The 25,705-nt window shown below is 44.2% G+C and overlaps 1 protein-coding gene across 3 annotated transcripts in view; it reads left to right on the forward strand.

Annotated features, from left to right (window-relative positions):
* Window positions 1-303: 303 nt before the first annotated feature.
* KLHL6 (kelch like family member 6) overlaps window positions 304-25,705 on the forward strand; it is a gene marked incomplete at both ends in the record, with an annotated part of 55,218 nt that continues 29,816 nt past the window's right edge. For 2 of the 3 annotated variants that reach the window (XM_079704415.1, XM_079704414.1), the window contains 2 exons: window positions 310-596; window positions 21,699-21,864. In XM_079704415.1, coding sequence (XP_079560541.1) covers window positions 310-596; window positions 21,699-21,864 — 453 coding nt within the window. Of the gene's footprint in view, window positions 597-21,698; window positions 21,865-25,705 lie in introns of all 3 variants that reach the window. The other variant, XM_079704413.1, reaches the window with a different exon arrangement.

Genomic DNA, 25,705 nt, shown 5'->3' on the forward strand with positions numbered 1-25,705 from the left:
TGTGGGGGGGGCGGGGGAGGTGGACTGAAATAGCCACACAGCACTAATAGCAGACTCTGAGAAGCCACTCCTTTTCACTGGAGCCCCTTCCTACACAGCCTTCTAAGTAATTTCTAAGCTTGTGATGATTACAGAAAGAAGAAGAATAGAAGTTACTGGCGTTTGTAGTAACAGGATGAGAAAGTGCAAGACTTCCTGTTATGTGTGTGTGACAGCTGGTGATAAGTGGAGGGCCCTGCACAGGAAATCCGCTCAGCTTCTGCAATGTGACCTGCCTGAAACTTGGGCACTTCTTCAGTCTGGATGTTGATGGCAGGACAAAGGGGCATCTGGACCATGGACAACGCGGTAGAGAAGAGTTTGGAAGGGCCCCTGGCACCTTCTACAGATGAGCCCTCCCAGAAAAGGGGAGACCTGGTAGAAATCTTAAATGGGGATAAGGTAAAATTTGACGACACTGGACTCTCCTTAATTCTGCAGAATGGCCTGGAGACCCTCCGAGTGGAAAACGCTCTGACAGACGTCATCTTGTGTGTGGACATTCAGGAATTCTCCTGCCACCGCGTGGTGCTTGCCGCGGCCAGCAACTATTTCAGGTCAGCACGCCTAGACCAGAGTCAAATTGGGTGCAGGTCATCAGGGAAATCTGTACTGATGTGAGAGCCCAGTGTAACTAGTTGGCTGTTGCATTTACGGTTTATATATTTATTTCTGTTTATGTGTCTATTCAAGATTCAAAAAAGGAAGCTATTAAACTTTAAAGTTTAGAATTTAAGTCATATTAAGAGAGATTGCATCTTTTAAAGGTAATGTTTATACATTATGGTGAACCTTAATGTGTATGTGTCTTTGTTCCAGAGGGTGGAAAATTACCAAAGTTATGGGGATTTTCCCCCCACCACCTGACTAGTGTGTTGGAAACATAATGCTGTCTTTGTTCACCAATAGATGTAGAGAAAACAACGTGGCCACTCAAAGTTATCCAATGATCTGCTGAAAATTAGGGGCTTCTGTTTAAGTGCAGTGAGTGGGTAGGAAGGGAAAGCAGTTACAAAGGTACTTTAGAAGTGAGAGGCCACTAGTTACAACAAATTCAAGGGATCTGGGTTCCATCCCACTCTGCCCCTTCCTGAGTCTGTGACTTGAGGCAAATCACTTAATGCTCTGAGTTTCTGTTTTGTCATCTGTAAGATGGGGACAATAATGCTTACCTCTCAGGATTATTGTGATAATTAAATATGAGAGGGAAAAGAGTCTCACATAGGGCCTAGCATCTCGTAGATGCTCAATATATCTCTGTTGAAATTCTTCGCCTCATTCTGCTTAGTTCAGCTAAGAGCTGTGTATTGGGCAAAAGCTTGGGGGTAGGGCTTTCCTGGTGGCGCAGTGGTTGAGAGTCCACCTGCTGATGCAGGGGACACGGGTTCGTGCCCCGGTCCAGGAAGATCCCACATGCTGCGGAGCGGCTGGGCCTGTGAGCCATGGCCACTGAGCCTGCGCCTCCAGAGCCTGTGCTCCACAATGGGAGAGGCCACAACAGTGAGAGGCCCAGGTACCACAAAAAAAAAAAAAAAAAAAAAAGCTTGGGGGTAGGAATGTGGGAAAATCAGGAACCCAGTGAATTCCACTGGATCCAGAGTTCTCCAGATCGATGTAGACATGGTGGGAACCAGTCCTCAAGGGAAATGTGGAAGCAAAAGGTATTTGGAGAACTTGAAAAAGAAATACCCTTGTAATTCTTCTTAATAAGATTCTTCTTAACTCTTTGTTCTGGCTGAGGAAATTAAAAACTATTTACCTATGTAAATATCATGGAAGGTATTTTAGTTTTTCATTTTTCGATATGCTTAGGGGAAAAATTCAAAAAGCAAGGTTGACAGATTGTTGTGGGACTGATTAGGTACCGTATGTATATGAGGCAAGAGGATATATGGGTTTGTAGGAAGCAGGGCCTGTTATATGCCAGACAGACAGTTATCGGATTTTATTTTTGCAGCAGCATGATGAAGGTGGCTGATATGCCCTTTTACAGATGAGGAAATGAAAACCCAACATTACATATCTAGTCATTGCTGGAGCAAGGATTGGGCACATTCTATAAATTTTTGTTTTTATTGCAATATAAACTGCCCTAGATTGGAGGCTTTATTCCACAAGAAGTATATAAAAGGTAAAGTGTAGGCATGGCCATAACACTGGGTTCACATAGATAAACACATTATTCACTCTACCAATATTGATCACATGATTTCACATTGATCACAACCCCTTTCAGAAATGAATGACAGTCAACTTAGCTGATGTGCTGAGCACTCACTTTCAGGTTTAATCTTTTTGTTTTGGGTCACTAGAAAACTGCTATTCTAAAATATATAACCGGGACTTCCCTGGTGGCGCAGTGGTTGAGAGTCCGCCTGCCGATGCAGGGGACACGGGTTCGTGCCCCAGTCTGGGAAGATCCCACATGCTGCGGAGCGGCTGGGCCCGTGAGCCATGGCCGCTGAGCCTGCGCGTCCAGAGCCTGTGCTCCGCAACGGGAGAGGCCACAACAGTGAGAAGCCCGCGTACCGCAAAAAAAAAAAAATAATAATAATAATAATTTTATATATATATATATATATATATATATATATATATATATATACCCAATTAGCAATTTCATTAGCTGCTTGACCTGGCTATGAAACAGGACCGCTGGCTGTGTGCTCTTGAGTACATCAATGCTTTCTCCAGTCCTGGGGTTTCTCAGTCTAAATAGAAGGTGTTTGGGCCCAGATCCTTCCAACCCTGATGATGTAGGGTGCTTAGGGAAAGTGTGTGACAGCCCCAGAGGCAGCAACGGGCAACAAGAAGTTGGAGGCAGCCATGCGGTGCACATGTCTGCCTGTGGATGAAGAGTCTCTTCCCAAATTGTGTGGTTATGAAGGGAAATTCCTTCCATTCTCTTTTGATTCTTATTTTGGTATTTCCAAGGTGACTGTCCTCCTATAATGACCACAGTCCTGGAGACAGGATTCATTTTTCCAGTACTACTATTAAAAATAACTTCTGTTGTTGAACACTTATTGTGGGCCAGTCCCTGTGCCACCTGTGTCACATACACTGTCCCACTTAATCCTCATGACAACCCCCCTGAGGTGGGGAGTTTTCTCCCCATTTCCAGATGAGGAACCAAAACTTGGAGTGTCTCAGTTAACGCAGTGCCCAAGTGAGATTTGGACCTAGGACTGACATTAAGCCTGACGTTGCCTCACCGCCTGTCTTGCTTTGTTTCTAAGATTTTGAAAAGCGTTGGTAGCCAAGTTCCTCTTATGCTCAGACTTTGAAAGGGCAGAGAGTCTGCTCTGTCTGAGAAGCTTCTGACATAGCCCTCTGTGCTCTGGAGGGCCTGAAGCTGGTTGTAAAATTATGTAGGGTTTTTTTCCTTTATTCATTGAGAACATAAATATTTTCCACTAAGTGATTGAACCATAGTTTATTTAACCAATCCTCTATTGACAGACATTTGGGTTGTTTTGAATTTTTTGCTGTTGTAAACAATGTTATAATAAATAATCTTATACGTCATTTCATATGCATCCAGGAGTGTCTGGGGGTGCATTTCTAGAAGGGGGTTTGCTGCATCAAAGAGAAATGTATCTGCAGTTTTAATGGATATTGTCAGATTCTTCTTAATAGGGGTTCAATAATTTTGCAATCCCCATGGCCTTGCCAGAAGAGGGTGGCATCTAATTTTGGGGTTTTTCCCAAACTGATAGATGAGAAACAGTATCTCAGGTTAGTTTTAATTTGTATTTCTCTTATTTTTTATAAGGTCAAACATCTTTTCAGATGTTTAAGGGTCATCTGCAGTTCTATTTCTATGAACTCTCATTTCATAGCCTTTCAAACTTTCATTTATATCTTTTTTTTTTTTTTTTTGCGGTACACGGGCCTCTCACTGTTGTGGCCTCTCCTGTTGCGGAGCACAGGCTCCGGACGCACAGGCTTAGTGGCCATGGCTCACGGGCCCAGCCGCTCCGCAGCACGTGGGATCTTCCCGGACCGGGGCACGAACCCATGTGCCCTGCATCGGCAGGCGGACTCTCAACCACTGCGCCACCTCATTTATATCTTTTTAAATCAAAATTAATTTTTATCAAAGTACTATGTGCAAATAGTTAACAAAGAGTCAAATAGTATTTAAAGGCTTATAATGAAAACAAAAAATTCCTCTTCACTTCCTCCACCCTTCAGTCTTGGTCACTAGAGCCCACCATTTTCAAAATTTAGCTGTTTCTGTTTCTTCTGGTATTATATTTATAGTTCTACAAAATACTCTTATACTGCTCTTTCTTCATTTCTCAGGGTTAGACATCATTTATTAATTTTCTAGTAGGTCTGATAAGGATTTAGTGCTTATACCTAACTCCCTTCCCTTCCCTATCATCTCTCAATATAATGTTATCACATTTTTGATACATTTGGATTAAGAGTTTACATTATGTCTATGAAAACATTGTTTCCTGTTGAGCCAAATTGTGTTTTATGATTACATTTTCTTTCTTGTCTTTCCTGAAGTTAATAACTCACTCGTTTTTCCATTTGCTTAGTTTTTGGGGTATCTTTTGCTCACAGCCTCTCCACAGTGATCTTTCATGTCTCCAAATGCATCAGAGGATCTACCACTTCTTTATCTTATCACTTCCATTACCCTATACAGCTTCTCTGAACCTGCTGCCCAGCTGTTGTCTAGCTGCATATGTAACCACGGTGGCTATAAATAGGAACTATATTAGTAACTCAGACAATGTAGTTCTCTTTGGGGGCCTATTTAAAAGTCTGCAATGGAATGAGGAATCTGGGAAAACACGTAGAGTTGAGGCTGAGAAAAGGGTGAGGGAGAATAAAGCTTAGAAAAATCGAGGGAAGCACAGATTTAACATTTATAATAATATTTTTTAAAAGTTTATAAGATTACTAGTGTCTTTTATAAGATTGCTCCAAAGCTGCCATTTGTGTTTTGTCTCTGGACAGGTCCCCAGATCAAAGTCATTAGAAGCGTTTGTGCATCCTGCATACAGGGCCCCACTTCCCAAATGATCTCCATTTAAGCCAGTGGTTCTGTCCATTTGCAGGGGAGCAACTCACTGCAGAATATGGCAAATTCTGATGTTGACCCATGAGGGCAATCATGCTGTGATTCCCAGGGTTGGCAGAGGGAGGGGGGTAGTGCTGATGTAGGGAGGGGTCACCAGGCTACTCAGTCCTACGTGATGACTGGCTCTTCCTACATGAATATATAAGCTTCCAGGCTGAGGTTGTCAACAGCAAGCTCCTTTGTTGCTGTTCCTTGGCCCTTGCCTTGCACCTCAGTACCTCAGTCTCTGGGTCTGGTTCCCTGAAGCTATGATAAGGGGACTTTAACCACTAGCTACAAAAATCAAGCACAAGGCCAGGAATGGGAAGGGTACTGTGGGCACAATCTGTGAATAATTATATTAACCAATTACTGGATGGCAGAAAGGGGGGCAAGAGGCTACTCATAATTTCTGTTTATATGTAATCCTTTGCATTTTCTCCATAATGACATAAGATATCTAGAAAGGAGGCAGTAAGTGCAGGTGGTAGAATAAACAAGGATGAGTTACAGCCATCTGGGTCTGGATTGAAGATCTGGCTAATGGCAAAAACATTGAGAATTGCTACTGCCACAGTGGGTACTGCTGATGAACTCAAATGGACTGATGATTGGACTTGGCATTGATTGGCACTGGGTTCTGTATTTTACACTTTAATATTGTCCTTTTGGCAGAACGAACATGGTGGTTAATATTTAAGTACTATAGGTCTATAATCTCTTATCTGCAATTTCAAAATCCCCAAAGTGCTGAAAACGGAAAAGTTTTTCATAATTTATTAGCTGGCCAAATCCAACTGGAACCCCACTCATCTCCTCTTCTGAACTGAGAGGAGGCTACTTGGAGTCTTTATTATTTCACTTAGAACAACTATTCATATGTTCACTGCTGAGGTGCTAATGTGTTCGATTAAGGAGTGCTGGAGGTACTATGTAGTATTCATGATATGGTAATAGCCAAACAATTCTGAATGCCAAAGCACATCCAGCTGCAAGATTTTAGGGTAAGGGATTATGGAACTTTCTGATAAAGTTAATTTTCATTTTGGTATTTTTCTTCTACCTTTTTTCATCTACATATTTTAATATACTTGTAAACATAGTTTATGTATAATTTGCATCTTGCTTTGCACCCTTTTTTCTTAAAACCTTTTCCCCATAGTGCTCCATAGTTTTCATAACTACTATTTATTTATTTATATAGCTACCATTTTTAACAGAAGCATAATATGAAAATCATTCATCGTGAATATAGGTTGCTTCCAAAATTTTGTTTTTATAAAGTATGTAGTCATAAACACCTTGTATTAAGTACTTTTCACAGCTTGGAAAGTGGAAAGGCTAACATTTTTTTTAGCATTCATTGCATGCCAGGAACTTTGTTGGATTCTTTTTCGTTTCATTTAATCTTTTTTTATTAAATAACGACACGTAGATAGCATTGTCTCCATTTCACCCTCCAGAGAATTCACTTTGCTAGGAAGAATGATTTCCCTATTGGGATCCAAACTGAAAACAGACCTCTCCACTGGGCAGAAATATGGCTGTTAGGACATTTCCTGTGCAAGACCATTAACTCCCCTTCCCTGCCATGCACTAGTGTGGTCTACATAAGCTGAAAATGAGAAGATGTAAAAATTATTGCCTCTGAGTGCTTGCACACACATACACAGGCAGGATATAGTAGGAACACTCACCCAGTTTGTGTCTGGGGCTGATCTGACAGATGCTGGTAACAAAGACCCAGCATGCCTTAGGGTACTGGCCTGGGTCAAAGGGCTAAGTGAGAAATCAGGAGGCAGGTCAGGGTGTGAGGTGAAGAGACAGTATGCTTTCAAAGTATAGGACCTCAACAACCTATGAGACATCATTGCGGCTGGAACCAATAACTGTTGATATAGTGGAAAGAACACTATCCTAAAGTTCTGTCACTGGAATTTGAGTCCAGACCCTGCCCCTTCTTGGCTGTGCAAATGTTGGAGGAATCGTTTGGCTCCTCTGAGGCTCAGCACCATTATCAACAATACAGTGAGCCTGGACTTCCCTGGTGGCGCAGTGGTTAAGAATCCACCTGCAAAGGCAAGGGACACGGGTTCGAACCCTGGTCCGGGAAGATCCCACATGCTGCATTGCAACTAAGCCCATGCGCCACAACTACTGAGCCCGCACACCTAGGACCCGAGCTCCGTTAACAACCACAACAAAGAGTAGCCCCCACTTGCCGCAACTAGAGAGAACCCGTGCGCAGCAACGAAGACCCAACAGAGCCAAAAATAAGTAAATAAATAAATAATTTTATTTAAAAAAACCAAAGCAAACAAACAAACAAAAAAACAATACAGTGAGGCTAATGATTTGTGTCTACCTATCCTGGTGAGTTATTGTGAAATACACATAATAAAACAGATTCACTCATAAATTTATTTGCCTAAACATTTTATGCATGGTAATAAGTCATATTTCTTAGTTCCAAGGAATAGAAATCAATTGGCTCTTCTGAGAAGGGGATGTAGGTAGGTAACTCACAGAATCCTCCAGAAGGCTGGAGTACCAAACTCAGAAAACAGACAGGAGCAAGGGAGGCCAGGCAGTAGCCAGGACCACAACCTAAAGCTGCCACCTAGAACCCTTGTGGGGAGGACTCCCTTGCTGCTGCAGGACCTTTGAGGCCAATGCTAGCATGGCTGTGGCCCCTGGCACTGCTGCCACTGCAGTCTCGGGAAACTGGAGGCTGCTGCTGCTTCTGCTGCCTCTACCAGAACAGGTTTTCCTCTGTTCCTGCCTCTGCACCACCAGCTCCCAGTTTATAGCCTGGTGTTGGTTTAGCTGATTGGTCAAGTCTGAGTTACACATGTTAAGGTATTAACTGTGACAAGCTGGAAAGTGAGCATCAGACTTTGCAGCTTCTAGATAGGGAAGTGGCTTCTGCCACAAACTACATCTCATTCAGAGGAAGATTTGCCACACCTCAGGAGGGTTTCAGATGCTGGGCAACCAAAAATTGCCAAGGGTCCATTATATGCAGCGACTATGTGACAGGCCTGCATCAGAGGCAGAATAGGGCTTAAAGTAATATGAGATAAACAAGTATTAGGGAATTCCACTGCTCTTGTCACATATGCATCAGAAATAAGGATTCTGAGAACCTAGAAGACAAGAGGACAATTACTTGCACTTTCCTTCCTCCTCTCCCTCCAAATTGTGGGTAGCCCTGGGCATACCTGTGAGAGTATATGACATCATCCATCATATATGGACTAGAATCAGGCTGAAAGTGTGAGCTACCACTGCAGTAGCTGGCATTCAGCAGACACCCTGTAAATGTTTGACATGAATAAAAACTTGATATTCCTCCTGCAGGTTCTGTCACTAAGTGGCATCCTGGTCAGAGCAGGAAGTCCTCAAAGAGTTGGGAGGCCATTGCACAACTTTAGAAAAGGGAAGGATGATAAACTGTGGTCGCCATAGGAAAAATTAGAAGGAGCAGTGAGAACATCCAAATGCTTCAGAATGTTGTGGATTCAATAGGTCACTCATGTGACCATCTGGACACAGATGTGCTATGCCTACAAAGTGACTCCTGCAGACCTTTCTTAGGATTGGAAGATGCTGGGCAGAGGTTGCTGCCTTAGGGCAGAAGTGCAATCAGGTCCTTTGAATTTTCAATAAAATGTAAGCTCTATCATCTCCACCCTGGTGTCTAGGGCATGTGGATCTTCTTTCAATCAAGAACAGAAAAAAAATATATTCTTCTCCAGTTTTAAATCATGTTCCGTGCAGCATTCAACTAAAACACAACAGAGAAATACTTTCATCATTTACATCTTAAGTTCTGAGCTTTATCCCTGCATCAAGTACATGGATATGTAACAGTCTCTTTATGAAAATGCCTTTACAGAACTAAATTCTAATATAATAAATGCCAAACAGTCCCTGAGAAGAGATGGTCAGATGCAGAACATCTGTGTTTTTGGTAAAACCTCCTTGGACCTCACCATCCATCTCATTGCTCAATGTTCCTGTATTAGTCAGCATTCTCTTGGTTGCAAGGGATAGGAACTCAAAGTCAGACCAGCTTAGGCAAAAGAGGAAGGTATTTGGCCACATAACAAAAGCATAGGAAGGGCCGGAATGTAGCAGAGCCCAGGAGGAAGAGGAACAAAGGCCTTGAATGCAGTCAGGGAGATTTCTTCCCATCCATTTGGCTTCTCTCTCAGGTAGGATTACTCAGGTGCACTTCTGCCTCATGATGGGGAATTTGCCTGTTGGCAGCTCTGAGACTCAATTCTCCCAGCTTTTGTTCTAGGGAGAAACTGAGAGGCTAGCTTCAGTTTGAAAGTCTGCAGGAAAGACTGATTGGCTCAGTTCCATTCAATTACCCAGTCCTAGACCAATCACTGTCAGGAACATGGGGCACAACGGTCAGCCCAACTTAGCTCAGGAGTCTATTGTTGGACGAAGAGGTGAGTGTGTGTGTGTGTGTGTGTGTGTGTGTGTGTGTGTGTGTGTGTGTGTGTGAGACACAGAGAGAAAGAGAGATGTCTATAAAAAGATGAGAGCTCCTACTTGAACCACATAGTTTGAGTGGGACCTGGGTGGGGAGAAGAGCATTTTCCAGAAAGAGAAGGGGGGGGGTACTGGACAAAAGGAAAAATAAATTTCCATTAAAGACAGATAACAGATCCTGGCTTACTTTTTAATTAGCCAACTTGTTATACTTCTGTATTTGCTTTGGCTGTCAGGAAGCTCAGTGCATTAGCTTTCCTTAGCCTAGGTTTCCATGATATATTCTCCTCCTACTTTAATTCCTTAGTTCTTATTTTTTGTTGTTACTGTTTTATTTTATAATACCTCTGCTGCTTTAGTATAAGCCGTCTCAAGTTCTTTTGGAGAAGCCATTTCTGTATAAAGATAAATCCCCGTTGCTATGAAAGAATATCATTTAGCCAACCTGTATGTCCTCTGCCAGCTGTAAGGATTCTTTTATTCTTTTAGTACATGTAACTTTTATGGAAAGCTTCAAGGCCACAATAATTGCAGGAGTGCTGACACTGTTATGACTTTAAAACACAATCAGGGACTTCCCTGGCGGTCCAGTGGTTAAGACACCTTGCTTCCACTGCAGGGGTACGGGTTCCATCCTTGTTGGGGAACTAAGGCCCCGCATGCCATGTGGCCAAAAAAACAAACAAACCACACAATCAAACCAAAAGTTGCATCATAGCTTTTTCTGAGGAGACACTCAGGGATCTATAAAAATTAATGATCAGCAGCTTTGCATATAATGATCCAGGTCTAGGGTCAAGTAAGAGCTGACTGGCCTTCAAGAGATCACATCATGTAGAGCAAGCTCAGGCTTGCAGGGGGCTGGTGTCGGGGGAATTAAGGGAGCAGCAGATGCCTGGTGAATAATTCCAGGAAGGTGAGGTTGGTGGACACAGCACACAAAAGAAACAGGACAAAGAGAATGGAGATCAGGAAATTTAGGAAAGTTCTCAAATAACTGGCAGTATCCTTAAAGCTCAGGATAGCAGGTTGGCTTGGCAGACGATGTCTATTTTACAGATGACTCCAAAGAAGGAGCGGGGGAGAATTCTTAGTAATTGCTGCGAAAAGCTGCACTCCTTCCACACTTCTTCGTGTACCACTAGTGATCTGTAGGCCTTTAATTGAGGAACACCGGATCACATAACCTCTCTTAAGGTGCAAATATCTGGGGGTTGGGGGCACAAAATGTTAAGCTTTCAGTACTGTGGTGTTGAGTGGGTTTAGAGAAATTCCACCCACTTACCCATTCACGTATTCATTCAACTGGCACAAATTTATCAAGGCCAGGCACTGAGTGTACAAAGGTGAATGAGTTATGGTTCTTGCTTGACTTCGAAATCACAATAAGTTGGAAGAGAGAGACAGGTAAATCAGTGTTTCAGTACTGGGTAATGAGGGATATGATAGATCTCTGCTTATGGAAGGGGCATGAAATTGTTACCGACCCTTTAGAGTCGTGCCCCAACAAGGGTCTTCCTGCCTGGTGTCACTCGTGCCCATAGAACGAGACCGAGTTTGGTTCTGAAGCAAAGGAAAGGTTTATTCTTTGATCAGAGAACGGAGAAGTGCCAGCTGTCACTCTAGAGCGCACACTCTCCCGAGAGGCCGTGGGTGGGGCTGCTTTTATAAGGCTTTCCTCGGAGGGGAGGGTACCGAGTTCTCACTGGGCTGGCGCAGGTGTGCTGCCCACACTCCGAATTGCAGTGCAGGGCACAGCATCTCTGCACACGGCCCACCGCCCTCTTGAATTGCGGTGTTGAGCGCAGCGCTTCTGCTCACAGTCTGGGAGCTGAGGTGTCCAGCCCGGTGCTTCTGCCCAGGGAACTCTAATCTGATGAGTTAGTTAGGTGCAAGGCCTCTGCACATGACCCCCTACAGGCAAACTAAGCACAAAAGAAGACGTTAGACCTTATCTTATCAGCTAGAGTCCATCTTATTTTTCCCTGGGGACGCCAGTGGGCTTTGCCAGTGACAAAGTCAGACTGGAGAAAAAGCAGTCAGCGAAGGCTTCCTGGAGGAGGTGATATCTGAGCAGAGTTTTAAATGATGAGTAGGCATTGGACCAAGGGGACCAAGAAGAGGGGAGAAAGGGAGCTGTGTTCCAGGCCGAAAAAAGCCACATCTGGGAAAGTATCATGCAGCGTAAGGACAGGGACCACAGGTAGAAGATTAAAGTTGGAGTAAAGAATATGTGTGGGCCAAGAAGGCCAAGAGAGATGGGCAGGATAGGGTAGCATGAAAAGTTTGTTGGGTTAGGAGGGAGAGTGTGAAATGTACCTTATAGGAAGTGCAAGACGGGGAAGAGTTTTTAATGAGGAGAGTGATCCAACCTCTCTGTTAACCCTTTGGGCAGTGATGTGGAGGCCCTGATAATCTAGGGAGACCCTCAGGTGGTTGCAGAAATTACAGGTGGAGGAAATGAGGTTGGAATTAAGGCTGAGGCAGTGGGGACGGGGAGACAGTCTCAAGTGACATTCTGAGTCCTCTCTAAGGGCCCTCAAGGCAGCCAGACAACAGAGAGCCAGACAGAAAGGAGGGGGGCAGCACTGGCTGGTGAGAAGGGGAGGAAGAAAGCAGGGCTGGGGACTGGAAGACAAACTAAACTGGAAGACAAACCATACTTCTCTGAGCTTCAAGACTGGAAAGAGAAAGAGAAGGTAGTGTAATTTTATCAGTCCTCCACCCACCCGTGCCACCCCACTGTAGAGCAAAACCCGGAAAGACAACAAGTAATTTCGTTGTTTCTTTTTTAAAGATTTGTTTATTATTTATTTATTTATTTATTTATTATTATTTTTTTGGCTGCATTGGGTCTTAGTTGCAGCACACGGGATCTTCGTTGAGGCATGCTGATCTTTCGTTGCGGCGCGTGGGCTCTTTGTTGTGGTGCGTGGGCTTCTCTCTAGTTGCAGTGTGCGGGTTTTCTCTCTCTAGTTGTGGTGCGCGGGCTCCAGAGCATGTGGGCTCTGTAGTTTGCGGAACTTGGGCTCTAGTTGAGGCATGCGAGCTCAGTAGTTGTGGTGTGTGGGCTTCTCTCTAGTTGTGGCGTGCGGGTTTCTTCTCTCTCTAGTTGTGGTGCGGGCTCCAGAGCACGTGGGCTCTCTAGTTGAGGAGCATGGGCTCAGTAGTTGTGGCACGCGGGCTTAGCTGCCCCGAGGCATGTGGGACCTTAGTTTCCCAACCAGGGATCAAACCCACATCCTCTGCATTGTAAGGCGGATTCTTTACCACTGGACCACCAGGGAAGTCCCAGAACAAATAATTTCAAAGTAACTCAAGCTCTGAATTTTTTTGTGTGTGTTTTTAACACTTTGAGGGAGACACACACCACAACTATTAAAATCTGTTCCCCTCTCTTATCCACATCTCTGATTGCTGCTGGCTTTTAGGATATCTTTGTATGAATTTTAAAAATTTCTGTCTGGGTGGACCAGTTAGAAATATGTGCTTCTTCCCCTGGGGACTGTTGCTGTCCTCATCAGGGCTCAGGACTTGGTGAGTGCAAATGGATGTCAGCCCGAACTCTGGCTCCGTCTGGACAGCCCTGGGGGTAGCCCAGCCTGAGGTAACTCCTCCTTTGCCTCTTGCTTCAAAACTCCTCTCCATCCCCAGCTAGAAGATCTCCTTTCGCCCTCCCACTTTCCTCTGGATTCTGTATCATAAAAGCCCAAAGAACAGGCCTGGAAGTCCGGATTCCTCTGTGGCAGCTGGTGGTGGGAGAAGTCTGGAACACATATATGATCATCTTTGCCCTGTCACAGTAGGGATAACTTTTAGGACTGGGGAAGCCTCAACATTTGAATACCTTGGGGTGAGGATTGGGACCAGTTCGCATGTTTTTAAGTGGTCAGAGACAGGGAACACTCAGAAAAATCTCTAAGCAGAGGCTGATCCTTGATTTCTGGATAATGACATGGAAGCCGTAAGGAAACCAACGTGGGGTATTGCGGGGGGGTGTTGAGATGGAAAATGTTTAGAAAAAGAGTGACAAGGAGCCTCCAGGGCAACAGCCTAGTCAGGATGTGGCAGTGGGTAGTAAGCACAAATGTTGACTCTGTTCCCAGACTAAGGGAAGTGAGAATCAGAGCAGACCTCATTGAAGAGGGTTGTGAGGGAAGCAGTGTTTCGTTTGCAGAAGCCAGGTTTCACCTTTGGGCAAGGAAGTGGAAGATGTGCAAAAGCAAATTAAGGTGAAGAACAACCACGATGTTTTGTAATGTAAAATCTCAGGAAGGAAGGCTTGGGATAAACACCATGGGCTTGGGGTTCTGATTTAGAGACTCACTGGAAAATATAGTTCTTCACACACATACTTTGCTCCAATCAATTGGTCTTGGAGGTCCTTGTTATTTATTCTCATGGCAGTTAGGGGAGAAATGTGGGTTTGGAGACAAGGGGAGTCCACTTGGCCTACAGGAGCAAGTATAGGACTGAGCTGCATGTGTAACTTCCTTTTCATCCATCCATCCATCCAACAAATATTGAGTGCCTACTATGGGCCAGTAAATAAGAAGTGAGAGAGGAATAAAATCCAACCCTTGCCATTAAGATCCTCATGAATCTAATAGAGGGAAAAGACACATTAAAAATAGGCCCTATAGAGTGTACATAGAGAGTCCTGTCTGCAGCCCAAAGGTGTTGATGTAAACAGAGGCACATGTTGGAAACTGCTAGCTATTGATACATCATGGGATGGGGAAGTGGGTGCACAGATCAGACTGTGAAGAGCCTTGTATAGCAATGTTGAGAGTACTTTAACATTTCTTTTTCTGGGCACTTTTTATTTAGTCTTCTTTAGCATTTGGTTCCATTTTTTATTCAGGATTTCTCTTGTCCAATTGTGTCGGTCAGGATTGTGCATTGCAAATGGCAGATATTCAGTTCCAATTGGTTCAAGCATATAAAAAAAGAATTTATTTGCTCACATGATTTAAAAGTCCAGTGGTATTGGTTTCAGGGTTAGTTGGATCATTGTGCTCATATAATGTCATCAGGGCTCAGTTTCACAGTCTGTCTGTTGTCTCTCCTTTGTGTTGGTCTCTCTCTCAGGGGGGTCTTCACACATGGAAGCAAGAAGGTCTCCAGCAGCTCTGAACTTTTATTTCTCTCAGCTCAGCAACTGCAGTGGGAAGAGAGCTTCTCTTTCCCAATAATTCCAGAGAAAGTTCTGGAGTTGGTTTCAATTGGACTGGCTTCTTCCTGTGCCCATCTGTGACCCAATCACTGTGGCTTGGGAGACATCCTACCAGACTGGTATTGGAGGAGGGGTCGTTCCCCAAAGGAAAGTCTGGTTTCTCCTCCTAAAGTGATTAGGAATGATGTTGGGCAGACAAAACAAGAACTTCCCGTTATATCTTTGTGGCTGAATCATCGCTGAATTCTGGCCACAAGCATTTGCTGTGACTGATGTTGATCCTGCCTGACCTTGCAGGTTAGTACAAGCCCTTCTTTCTGTCACAAACTTGGATGGGCTGAGGCCATCCATGGCATGCAGAGGCCTCAGCAATGGTCCCGTAGGGCTGAGAGGGACTCTGATTCTATAGAAACATGGCTGGCGTTCAGGTCCCCTAAGGGTACATGTTCAGCACCCTTGAGGAATGGTGAACTTGGGCAAGGAGCTTAGTAGAGGCAGTTCTTTTGAGGTCTGATGATATATTTTTTTTTTAATTTAAAAAAAAATTTTTTTTTTACATCTTTATTGGAGTGTAATTGCTTTACAATGGTGTGTTAGTTTCTGCTTTATAACAAAGTGAATCAGTTATACATATACATATGTTCCCATATCTCTTCCCTCTTGCGTCTCCCTCCCTCCCCTGATGATGTTTAGAGTCAGGCGTGGGCAGCTCTGGGGTTCCAGTTCGTCTGTCAGCTTGGAGCAAATACTGAGCCAGCAGCTGTGAATTCAGAGAGCTGACTCCAGGCCCCAGAGAGAGACAACAAAGTGCTGTTAGTCATGTCTCTGGAGTGGAAAGAGAGATGCCCATGAACCTCTCAATCCTTCTCTGAAGGCATCCCTCCAGGTGTGTGAGATTTACATGTGCACAGCAGATTAAGAACAGGGAATTGTGCACTGTTTGTGACTAATAGGGTTTTGCCACCACATCCTGTTTCAGAACTACTAGATCTAATGAAATGTGTTACTTGAATATAAGCTGCAGGGGCTCTGTATAAACAGCTAAGTTAGAGAAAGACTTAAGAGGCCAGGACAAGGCCTGCTTCTATCTAAAACCCCACCAGGTTAGGAAGTGGAAGAGGAGTACTACCCCCGTCCCCACTTCCAATGTGGGGGCCAGCCCTAGGCCTCATGGAATTCTAGGAGGGCTGGATCTCAGAAGATGAGAATCTACAGGGAGGGAAGACTTTCAAGGACATGTCTGTTCCAGAACCACAGCCAGTTATTTGCTCGACCTGGACCTTTGTCCAATCTCCTCATTCTCAGGGTGAGCCAAGGGGAGCTGGGTTGGAAAGTGAGGTGACCTCTCTCTAGGGCATTGGTTCTTAAACTTTGGTTTGCAAAACAATTATGGGCAGGGGCCGGGTGAGCCACATAACGTTCATATTCCCACTGTCAGAGATTTTGATTCAGTAGGTCTAGGATGGGTGAGGTTCAGAATTCTGCGTTCTTAGCAAACACCCCAGGAATTCTTATGCAAGCTATCCATGGAATATACTTGGAGACCCACTGTCCTTGAGGTTGGAGTGTCTGCAGGCCAAGGATGTGGGCAGGACTCATGTGTTGGGACAGGGTCTACATGGTAGGGCTTAGGGAACAGCTTGAGGTCAGAAACTTGGCTGAGCCAAATGTCTACATACACCCTTTGTTTAGGAAATGGCAGGTGGAAGGTTTGGTGTCTTCAGCTTAGAGGTGCTGGGGGACTATAGTGATGTCATCCCTTGCTAGGTCACCCTTGCATCTGCTGACTCCCTGCTTCCTTTGGAGTGGAAACCCCTTTGATTGGCCATATTGGGTTTATATCCAATAATCCTTTCTTAACAATATAATGTTCATTGAGCAGCACATGATTACTAATTTAAAAATATTTTTAGCCAGTTTATACATATAGACATATAACCTTAAGTAGAATTTAACTCAGTTTGCAACCAGTGTTAGAGCTATTTCCAACCCTGAATACCTCACTGATGCAGAAGAATTAGCTCCTGGTATGAATGGGGGTGGCGAAGGGATTAGAAGATGAACAGAGCAGGGGTCAGCATGGGTGGAGCTGGTCTAAGAATGAGAGAGTGGGGGTGGTGGAGGTGAATATTTGTTTATAGGACTGTGATTGGGGTTAGAGGTTCAGGAAGCAGGAAGTTCAGTGGCAGGTGTGGAGGCCTGGGGAGAGGGTGGGCCATAGCGAAGCTGGGCTGTTGAAAAATCCTGAGTGGACGACATTTAGGAACTGTCGGAGCATCAAGAACTCATTGAATTTGTGAGTGGAAAGTTCTGTTGTGGGTGTGTCCTCTTTAAGCTCCAGGCCTTAGACTCGGTTCTCTACGGGCAGCCTCTTCAGCCTCATCCTTCAGAAAGTGTTTGATAATTCTTGGAGGTGCAGATTCCTGTCAAAAGCAAACATACGAGGGCTAGAAGCACAAGCTCATTCATTCATTCATTCATTTATTCTCTCTCCAGATATTTACTGAGTCTCTACTAGGTTCCAGGCACTATTCTAGCCTCAGGGATATAGCATTGAAAATGGCACAATCCCTGCCCTCACTCAGCTCACATTCTAGCAGGGAGACAATTATTAAACTTGCTAACAATAGATGTGTGATATAATTTCAGGTTGTTACAGGGTTATGAAGAAAAACAAAAGAGATGATGTTAGGGAGTGACTGTTTTGGACTGAGCGTCAGGGATGGTCACCCTGAGGAGGGGACATCTGAGTAGAGACCTGAATGAAGTCAGGAGTGAGGTTGGCAGAGCTTGGTGGGGAGCGAAGCCCAGGCAGAGTGATGGGGCCATGGCCTGACTTCATTCCAGGAGACTTTTGGGCCCATGGCTGTCTTCACGGCTGTTGTGGGAGATGAGCTCTATTTCGGGATTGGCACTGACTCACTGCTGAAGTATTGGGCAACTGACTCCCTACTCTGAGATTATTTCTAACTGTAAAAAGAGGATCTTCATAGCCACCTCTGATTTACAAAAATCTCATGAGACTTGGTCAGTGTTTGTCTAGAAAATATTGTTATTACACAAAAATTTTATTTACCTCCTGTAAAAGCTAAGGGGGAAATGGTTAGTAACTAACCCAGCTGTGCTCTTGGGGAGCAAAATGTGTTCTGGTTCACTCAGTGCTGACACTTAGTTTGACCCCCTAAAGATGGCTTTGAATTACTGCTGATTTTCTTGATTTTAGTGCACTGGTGAGCTCCAGATTAAGAGCCCAAAGTCCTAGGTTCTGGTCCCCATTGTATTGCCAACAACCTGTAGGGTCCTAGGCAATTCACTTAACTTTTACCTCAGTCTATCACCTATAAAATGGGTATAATAATCAAAAGAGATGATGGTGTTTGCCCTACAAAGGCTATACACATAAATGTGAGCGATTACTGTTATTAAAGTAGAAACCTAGGGATGGCCCATTTTGCCCAGGAGGTCCCAACTTTGCTAAAGTGTATCCATGGATCTCCTGGAGAGCAGCAGGAGGCCTAGGAGTTTGGTCTATGAGAAATATGTAGTTTTCTCCTTAGTTTCATGTTATCTGTGTTCAGCACGGTGTCTGGGGCCCAGGAGAGTTTATTTAGGTGGCAGAAAATCAGTGAAAAAGTCTCAGAGGAAAGCAGAGAAATGCTGGGAATTTGGGACCCAAACCAAGCCAAAAAAGCCCCAGAGGAAGGACAGTCTTTGGAGCACTTCCTTTCCTCTCTCTCCCATGAACATTTATTGAGCTCCTACTGTGTGCCCACACCATGCTAATGTCTCTAAGGCAGTTTGTGAGCGGCCCTAGCCCTAACTCTATGCTGAATGGGTGGTGCACAGCCGTGCAGGGACCTGACTGGACCAAGCCCAATGCTGGCAGGTCCCGGCTTGGGAGTCAGAGTGCGGTCGGCTGCCTGCTCCGAGTATCTCCCACAGCCTGCCGAGATTCCTCTGACCTGGTCTGAGATGCCTTCCCTTAGTGAGTGCTGGGTATTGTTCCAGCCACGTGGTGAGTGGTAATTATCTTATTCTTCCCAGCAGCTCACTGGGGTCAGGACTATTGTTATATCATTCCACAGAAGAGGAAACTGAGGTTTGCTCCCTTGTACAAAGGCACGTGGTGAGTTAGCGTCAGAGCCTAGATAGCTCAGCCCCTCCACCTTCCAAAAGCCAGCACTGCAGCTCTTCTTCCCACCCTCCCCTAGGCTCCTGGAATCACGCTGCTTGTGCACATGCACACCCACACACATCAAAACCCAGAAGGGCCTGAGAAATTACCTACTCCCGGGGTGGCCTGTAACTAAGACTGTCACAAGGTGCTGGAGTATCACAGCCCAGCTTCTTTGCCTCTTTTGGGGACAATTCTGGAATGTATTCTCCAGAGGTCCCTTTCAGGACCTGGCCAAAGTGACTTTCTGTATGACTTCTGTTTTGCTTGGCCTCCTCCCCCGCCTCATCTTGCTCCCCCATTCCCCTATAACACATCACTAGCTATTGAGGGTTGGCTTCAGGGGATTCCAGACACCCAGTTAAGTATTGGCTGAGCTGGGCCAGGATGTTATTCAGTGACTGATTCCAAGAGAATTCAGAAGCTGTGTCTAGCAGTGACAGCCTGATCAAGAGTCCAAATGATTCCAGAGATCCCAATAATCATGTCACATGGGACCCCCAAAATACATAGGCTTCCGAAGAGCCCCTTGAAGTGCAAGGCATTGAATGAGACAATTTATATGCCTATCTCATTTAATATTAAAACATCTCTACAGGAGACTTTTTCAGTTTTCATTAGAATGTTTGAGATCATGCAGATTCAACAAAATTCACCTTTTACTAATTTTAAAATCACATTTTAGGTGAAGGGGTACTTTTAAATTTCACTTTGGTAGGATTCCACTGATATGTTGCCTCAGTTACATGAAGCTTCATTTGACCCCATCATCAGTGCCCACCCTCTCCTGTTAAATGTCCTGTTACCCATATATTCATGTACATGACATTCATGTGGGTAACATTCACTTTACCCACTGAGATGATTGCAGATCTGGGTGACCCAACAGCAGAGTTCAGGACTGATGCTCTGGAGCTGCGCTGCCTACTACAGTGGCCACTAGCCACATGTGGCTATTGAGCGTATGAATTATGGCTGGTCTGGATCGAGATGTGCTTTAAGTGTAAGGTATACCTGAGGGATTTTGAAGACTTAGTACGAAAAATAAGATTATAAATTATCTCATTAATAACTAAAAATATTTACTACCTGTTGACATGGTAATATTTCTGTATGTATTAGGTTAAATAAAAGATTAAAATTAATTTTATCTCTTATTTTTAACGTAAAAATTATGGTTACTAGAAAATCTTAAATTACACATACAGCTTGCGTCATATTTCTATTGGGCAGCTCTGCTCTAGAGACTCAAACAAAGGGAGGTTTAGGGAGTGAGGTTGTCCGACTCTTCCCAGGAAGACAGGCTGAGCTGGGAAGAAATTGTGTGGTTGCCATGATGGCAGGGTTCGCTGTGGAATCAGGAGGCAGCCAGGTGAGTGCTTCATGACCTCACTTTACAACATGTGTGGTTCCACAGATGGCTCTGTGCCCCTCTGGCCAAGAGACTTTATGGCTGAAAAAACTGGCTTGTAAATCAGTCGTCTGCCCAAATGACACCACGGCTCCTCTGGTTCCAGGCTGGCATTTGTTAACTTTGCAGAATTCACATTTGCTCTCTGTGTCATGCTGTCATATTCTTGTTGGGGAGGGGGAAGAGGCCAGTTGAGAGAGGAGAGAAGAGGAGGGAGAAGGGTAGGAAGATTATTATTGATTAAAACAAAGACAGGAAGAAGGACAGAGGGAGACCCAGGGGAGAAGATCTCATGGGCTAAAACAACAGGTTCAAACATCAGTTTGTCGGAGCTTCCCTGGTGGTGCAGTGGTTAAGAATCCGCCTGCCAATGCAGGGGACACAGGTTCGAGCCCTGGTCCGGGAAGATCCCACATGCCACAGAGCAATGAAACTCGTGCGCCACAACTACTGAGCCTGTGCTCTAGAGCCCGCAAGACACAACTACTGAAGTCCGTGTGCCTAGAGCCTGTGCTCTGCAACAAGAGAAGCCACTGCAATGAGAAGCCTGCGCACCGCAATGAAGAGTAGCCCCCGCTCGCCGCAACTAGAGAAAGCCTGCGCACAGCAACAAAGACCCAACACAGCCAAAAATAATAAATTAAACAAACAAAAAAATCACCTTGTCAAGTGATTTCTTCCTCTCTTTCTCTCTCTCTTTTCTCAATGTCTTTCTTCCTGACTTTTTGATGTTTGTTCCTGAAAAACCACAGCAGTTAACTTTGTTTTGTAGATGAGGAAATAGGGGAAAGAAACTGAGGAGTGATTTCCAGAGATAAATAGGCGGTGAGGCAAAGGGAGTAGGAACAGGATTTAGGGGTACAATCCCTTCTGTGTTGGGGTGGAAGTTCCAGCTCTAGAAAGTACACTCTGTCACCAGCACTCCACCCTGGTGGATACTGCCTCAGTTAGCACAGTTTCTGGGAAAAGACTTTGGCATTGTCACAAGTCTTCGGAAGAATTCCACACTTTAGGCCAATATAAAGGAGCTCTAGATCCTACCAGGTGTGCCAGTAGGGCTCCTGGTGTCCCTTCATATCTGGGACTGCCTTGGGGACCACACTTGGGCCCAGCAGAGCAGGACACATTAGTTCAGTAAGCACTCATGGAACGTCTGGTGGGTCCTGGGTGCTGAGGGATGGAGAGCAATTGCCCCAGGTCCCGACCTTGGGAACCTCACTGTCCCATGGGGGCAGACAGGTCTGAAGGGGGTCTGTTTAGATTTGGAACCAAGGGGCATGGTTGGACTCACATTCACATATCTCTCTCCCAGGGCCATGTTCTGCAATGATTTAAAGGAAAAGTATGAGGAGAGGATCATCATCAAAGGGGTCGACGCAGAGACCATGCACACCCTTCTGAACTACACGTACACCAGCAAGGCGCTGATCACCAAGCAGAACGTCCAGCGGGTCCTGGAAGCTGCTAACCTTTTCCAGGTGTGTGAACAAACAGGCCCAGTGCTCTCCTCTGGAGAGAAAAAAGCAGCAATTCTCTGCAGACCTGCCTGGCCTGGCTCCCAGGCCTGTACCTGGGACACACATACACACTTAGCTGGGCTTGTGCTTACTTGAAATTTCCCGGGGAGTGGAGAGCTGAGTCATTGACCCCTTAATGCGATGAAGCCAGGGGAGCTTGGTGCCTAGAACCTACACTTGGTTCCTGACTCCAGGAACAATGACTACAATGTATAGAAGCCTAATTGGAGTGGGGACTGCAGTCACCAATTCATATATGTACCTTCCACTCCTTAGCACAACCCAGGGAGAGAGTCACTTTCCCCTACTTTGTGGGTGGGGAAAGCAAGGCACAAAGAGAATAAGACACAAGGCTGTGACTTGAACCCTGGGCTTTCTGAGCCCAGGGGCCACATGTATGCCACTATACCATGCAGCCTCTCAGGGAGCAGTATCTAGACTCCAGGGGAAGCAGGAACTTCGCTGCTCAGCAATTTGTGGTGGGTGTGAAAGAAGAGCGCTTCTCATGAGGGGTGTCATGGAAGATGAATAGAGAACCCTCAGAATTAAGTTTTATTGTTTGCATTTAACTGTGTTTGTTTCAGTCTGATTATAATAATTATAGTTAGCTTCATAAAATAATTCGACCCACAGATTATGTCAATTGCATCCACAATTATCACAGGAGTTCCAGCTTGAGTTACCATCTTTGCCTAGGTCTAAGATTACACCTTGAGCTCGGTTCCATTGGGTTATGACAGGGATTATCCCACTGAGGATGTCGAGATTTATGATAAACAGAGTCCAGGGACAGGCCAGGTCATTAGGGACTGAAGACAAGCATCAGATCTTGTCCACGGTTTGGGAGTTTGGGAGTTTGGGAGTTGGCATCCTCTTGGATCATCAGTACGTCAGCAGTTGAAAAGAACAGAAAACAGAGTCTGGGAAGGTGGGAAAAGAGGGGTCTAGGGTCAAGATCATGGGCAATTGGATTATCTTTGTGAGGCTGGAGTCTAGGCAGGATTTAGGAAACCCAGCAAGGAAGGGAAAGTGTAAAGAGGGAGAAAAATCAACCATGGAACAGCACTGATGATTCTGAGTAATGGGTTTCTGCAGGGTTAGCCAATTCTGTCTCAGTTTCCTCAGGGCATTTTAAAGATACAGAACAAGTTACTTCCCAAAGGACTGGTCACGCCTTACCTGGCAATGTGGCCAAGTCAGTTACCACCTGTTCACCCAGCCCCTTGTCCTTTCTCTCTCCTTATCTGCTTAAACTCTCAGCCTTATTCACTGGCAGGGAAACATCCTTTGTTAGGTAGAGGGAGGGGTTCAGCCACCCCATGCTCCACATCCCCAACTCATCCCCTCTACCCACTATTCCACCAGCCTAACTTCAGGGAAATCCTTCTTGTGTTATGGAAGGGACTCTATCTAGTTCAGCTTTTATGCTTTTTGGGAAATTTCTCTTACAAGGCAAGTATCCCTTCTTCACTGCTTCCCCCCAAAGGACCAATAAGCTTGAGCAGAATCACCCCATTCACCATAATTCAATCAAACCACAGTTGTCATTGTTACCTTCACACTAATATCCTTTCCTGGGGTCCAGAAAGTGTTGTTGACTTGTCTAAAGATGGACCGGTAACACTGACAATAATAATAGTAATAGTATTTATTGCTTCAAGTATAGTGTCTGACACCAGAGTAGATGCTTAATGAATACAAATTGTATTGAGCACTTACCGTGTGCCTTGAGTGACAGTGTTGGATCTAGTAACTAGGTCTCCTGTTTTTCCCACTAACTGAAAGTAGGTCTTATATGATAGGCTGAGGAGATAATGTTGTTTTTAAAATGCAGTTTTTAATATTTATAAATTGTAATAACATTACAAACTCATTTCAGGAAATTAGAAATCCATACAAGGAAAAAGAACATAAAAATTACCTACAACCTCTTTCTATTCAGAGACAATATGGCAGCTTCCTTAGTATATACACTTCTGGGTCCTTTTCTGTGCATTGATTATACAGAGGCAGCTAGCAGGGTGGTAATAGCACAGCTTGGAGCCAGACTGCTGGATTTAAATGCCAGCTCCACCACTTATTGGCTGTGTGACTTTGAGTGTATTTCATAATTTTGCTGTGCTCCAGTTTCCTTGTCAGTAAAACAACCAAACCAGGGAATACCAAGGAGAGAGAAGATAGGAGACAGACATGGAAAGGAATCTCCTTCAGAGCCTGCAGAGAGAGCCAACTCTACTGACAACTTGATTTCAGACCTCTGACTACCAAAACTGTGAGAGAATAAATTTCTGGTTTGTTAAATTGCCAAGTTTGTGGTAATTTGTTGTGACGGCTGTACGAAACTAATACAAGCTTAAAAAGTAAACTATAGCTAAAAGTCTTAAAATGAAGAAGTAATCTCCTATTCCCACCCCCTCCTTCAGCTCACTCTTCTGGAACAATTACTTTCACATGTTTTAACATGTTTCTTCTTTTATCTACTTCCAGATTTCTAAATGATTTGTGTACACTGTTATCTCTCGATGCATCAATTTTAGATAACTTCTTTTCCCTCTCTCCTCCTGCTCTAATTTTAACTGGTCACTCTCTAGGTCTGTTGCACAGTTGTTATCCTGGGAGTTCCCTTTGCTGTCATCCTGGGAGTTCCTTTTACCTCCTTTCTAAGTTGGATTTTCTCTTCCCGGATCCCGGTTCTTCTTTCTTGTATACTCCCACATTTTAATGGATCACAATCTTTAATATCTTACAATGAAAGAGTATTTAAGGGATAAATTTTTTGAAACTTAAATGTCTAAGAATATTTTTGTTTTCCCTCCATATTTTATTGATATTTTGCCTGGGTATAAAATTCAAGGTTGAAAATAATTTTCTTTGACATTTTGAAGGCAGTGCTCTATATTGTTATCTATTATGTACATATTTTGTAAGAATAGGTTACCACTGGACACATGTTTTTTCATCTATTTCATCCATATTGTATTATCATCATTTTTTTTATGTCAATAGATTCATTTCTGCAACAGCACTTACAATTGCTGTGGGTCTCTTTTCATTCATTATATTCATTTCTTCTATTGGGAGATTCACGTCTTTCAATTCTGGGAACTTGTATTTTCTCTTTGATACTTTTCTTCCAACTCTTTTATCTATTCTCTGCTCTGGAGCTATTATTAGTTAAGTGTCACACCTTCTGAATTTAATATAATTTTTTTCTTACCTTTTCTTTCCTAATGACCTTTTTGTTCTACTTTCTAGGAGATTTTCTCAACTGTATATTTCAACTCTTCTGTGAGTTTTTAATTTCTGCTACCATATCCTTGCTATTTATTTTAATAGATTCCTATTCTTATTTCTTGGAGACAATTATAATATGTTTGAAGTTTTCTTCTGCTTTCTCTTTCTTTTGAGTTCCTTTACTCTGTGTGTTTGCTTAGGTCTCCAACTTTCATCTTAGAGGGCGTATCAGTTTCCTAGGACTGCTACCATAACAAATTACCACAAACTGGGTGGCTTAAAGCAACAGAAATTTATTCTGTCAGAGTTCTGGAGGGCAGAAGTCCAAAATCAAAGTGTCAGCAGGGCCATACTCCCTGTGGAGACTCTAACGGAGAACCTGTTCTTTGCCCTCTTCCAGTTTCTTGTGGCTTTTTGGCATCTCTTCACTCCACTCCAATCTCTGCAGTCATGTCACATTGTCTCCTCCTCTTCTGTGTGTCCTTGTGTCTGTGTTTTATAAAGCTATATGTGATTGCATGTAGGGCCCACCAGGTAAGCTTCTCCTCTCATGCTACTTAACCTAGTC

The sequence above is a fragment of the Hyperoodon ampullatus genome (assembly GCF_949752795.1).
Source record: "Hyperoodon ampullatus genome assembly, chromosome: 5".
Classification (NCBI taxonomy): domain Eukaryota; kingdom Metazoa; phylum Chordata; class Mammalia; order Artiodactyla; family Ziphiidae; genus Hyperoodon; species Hyperoodon ampullatus.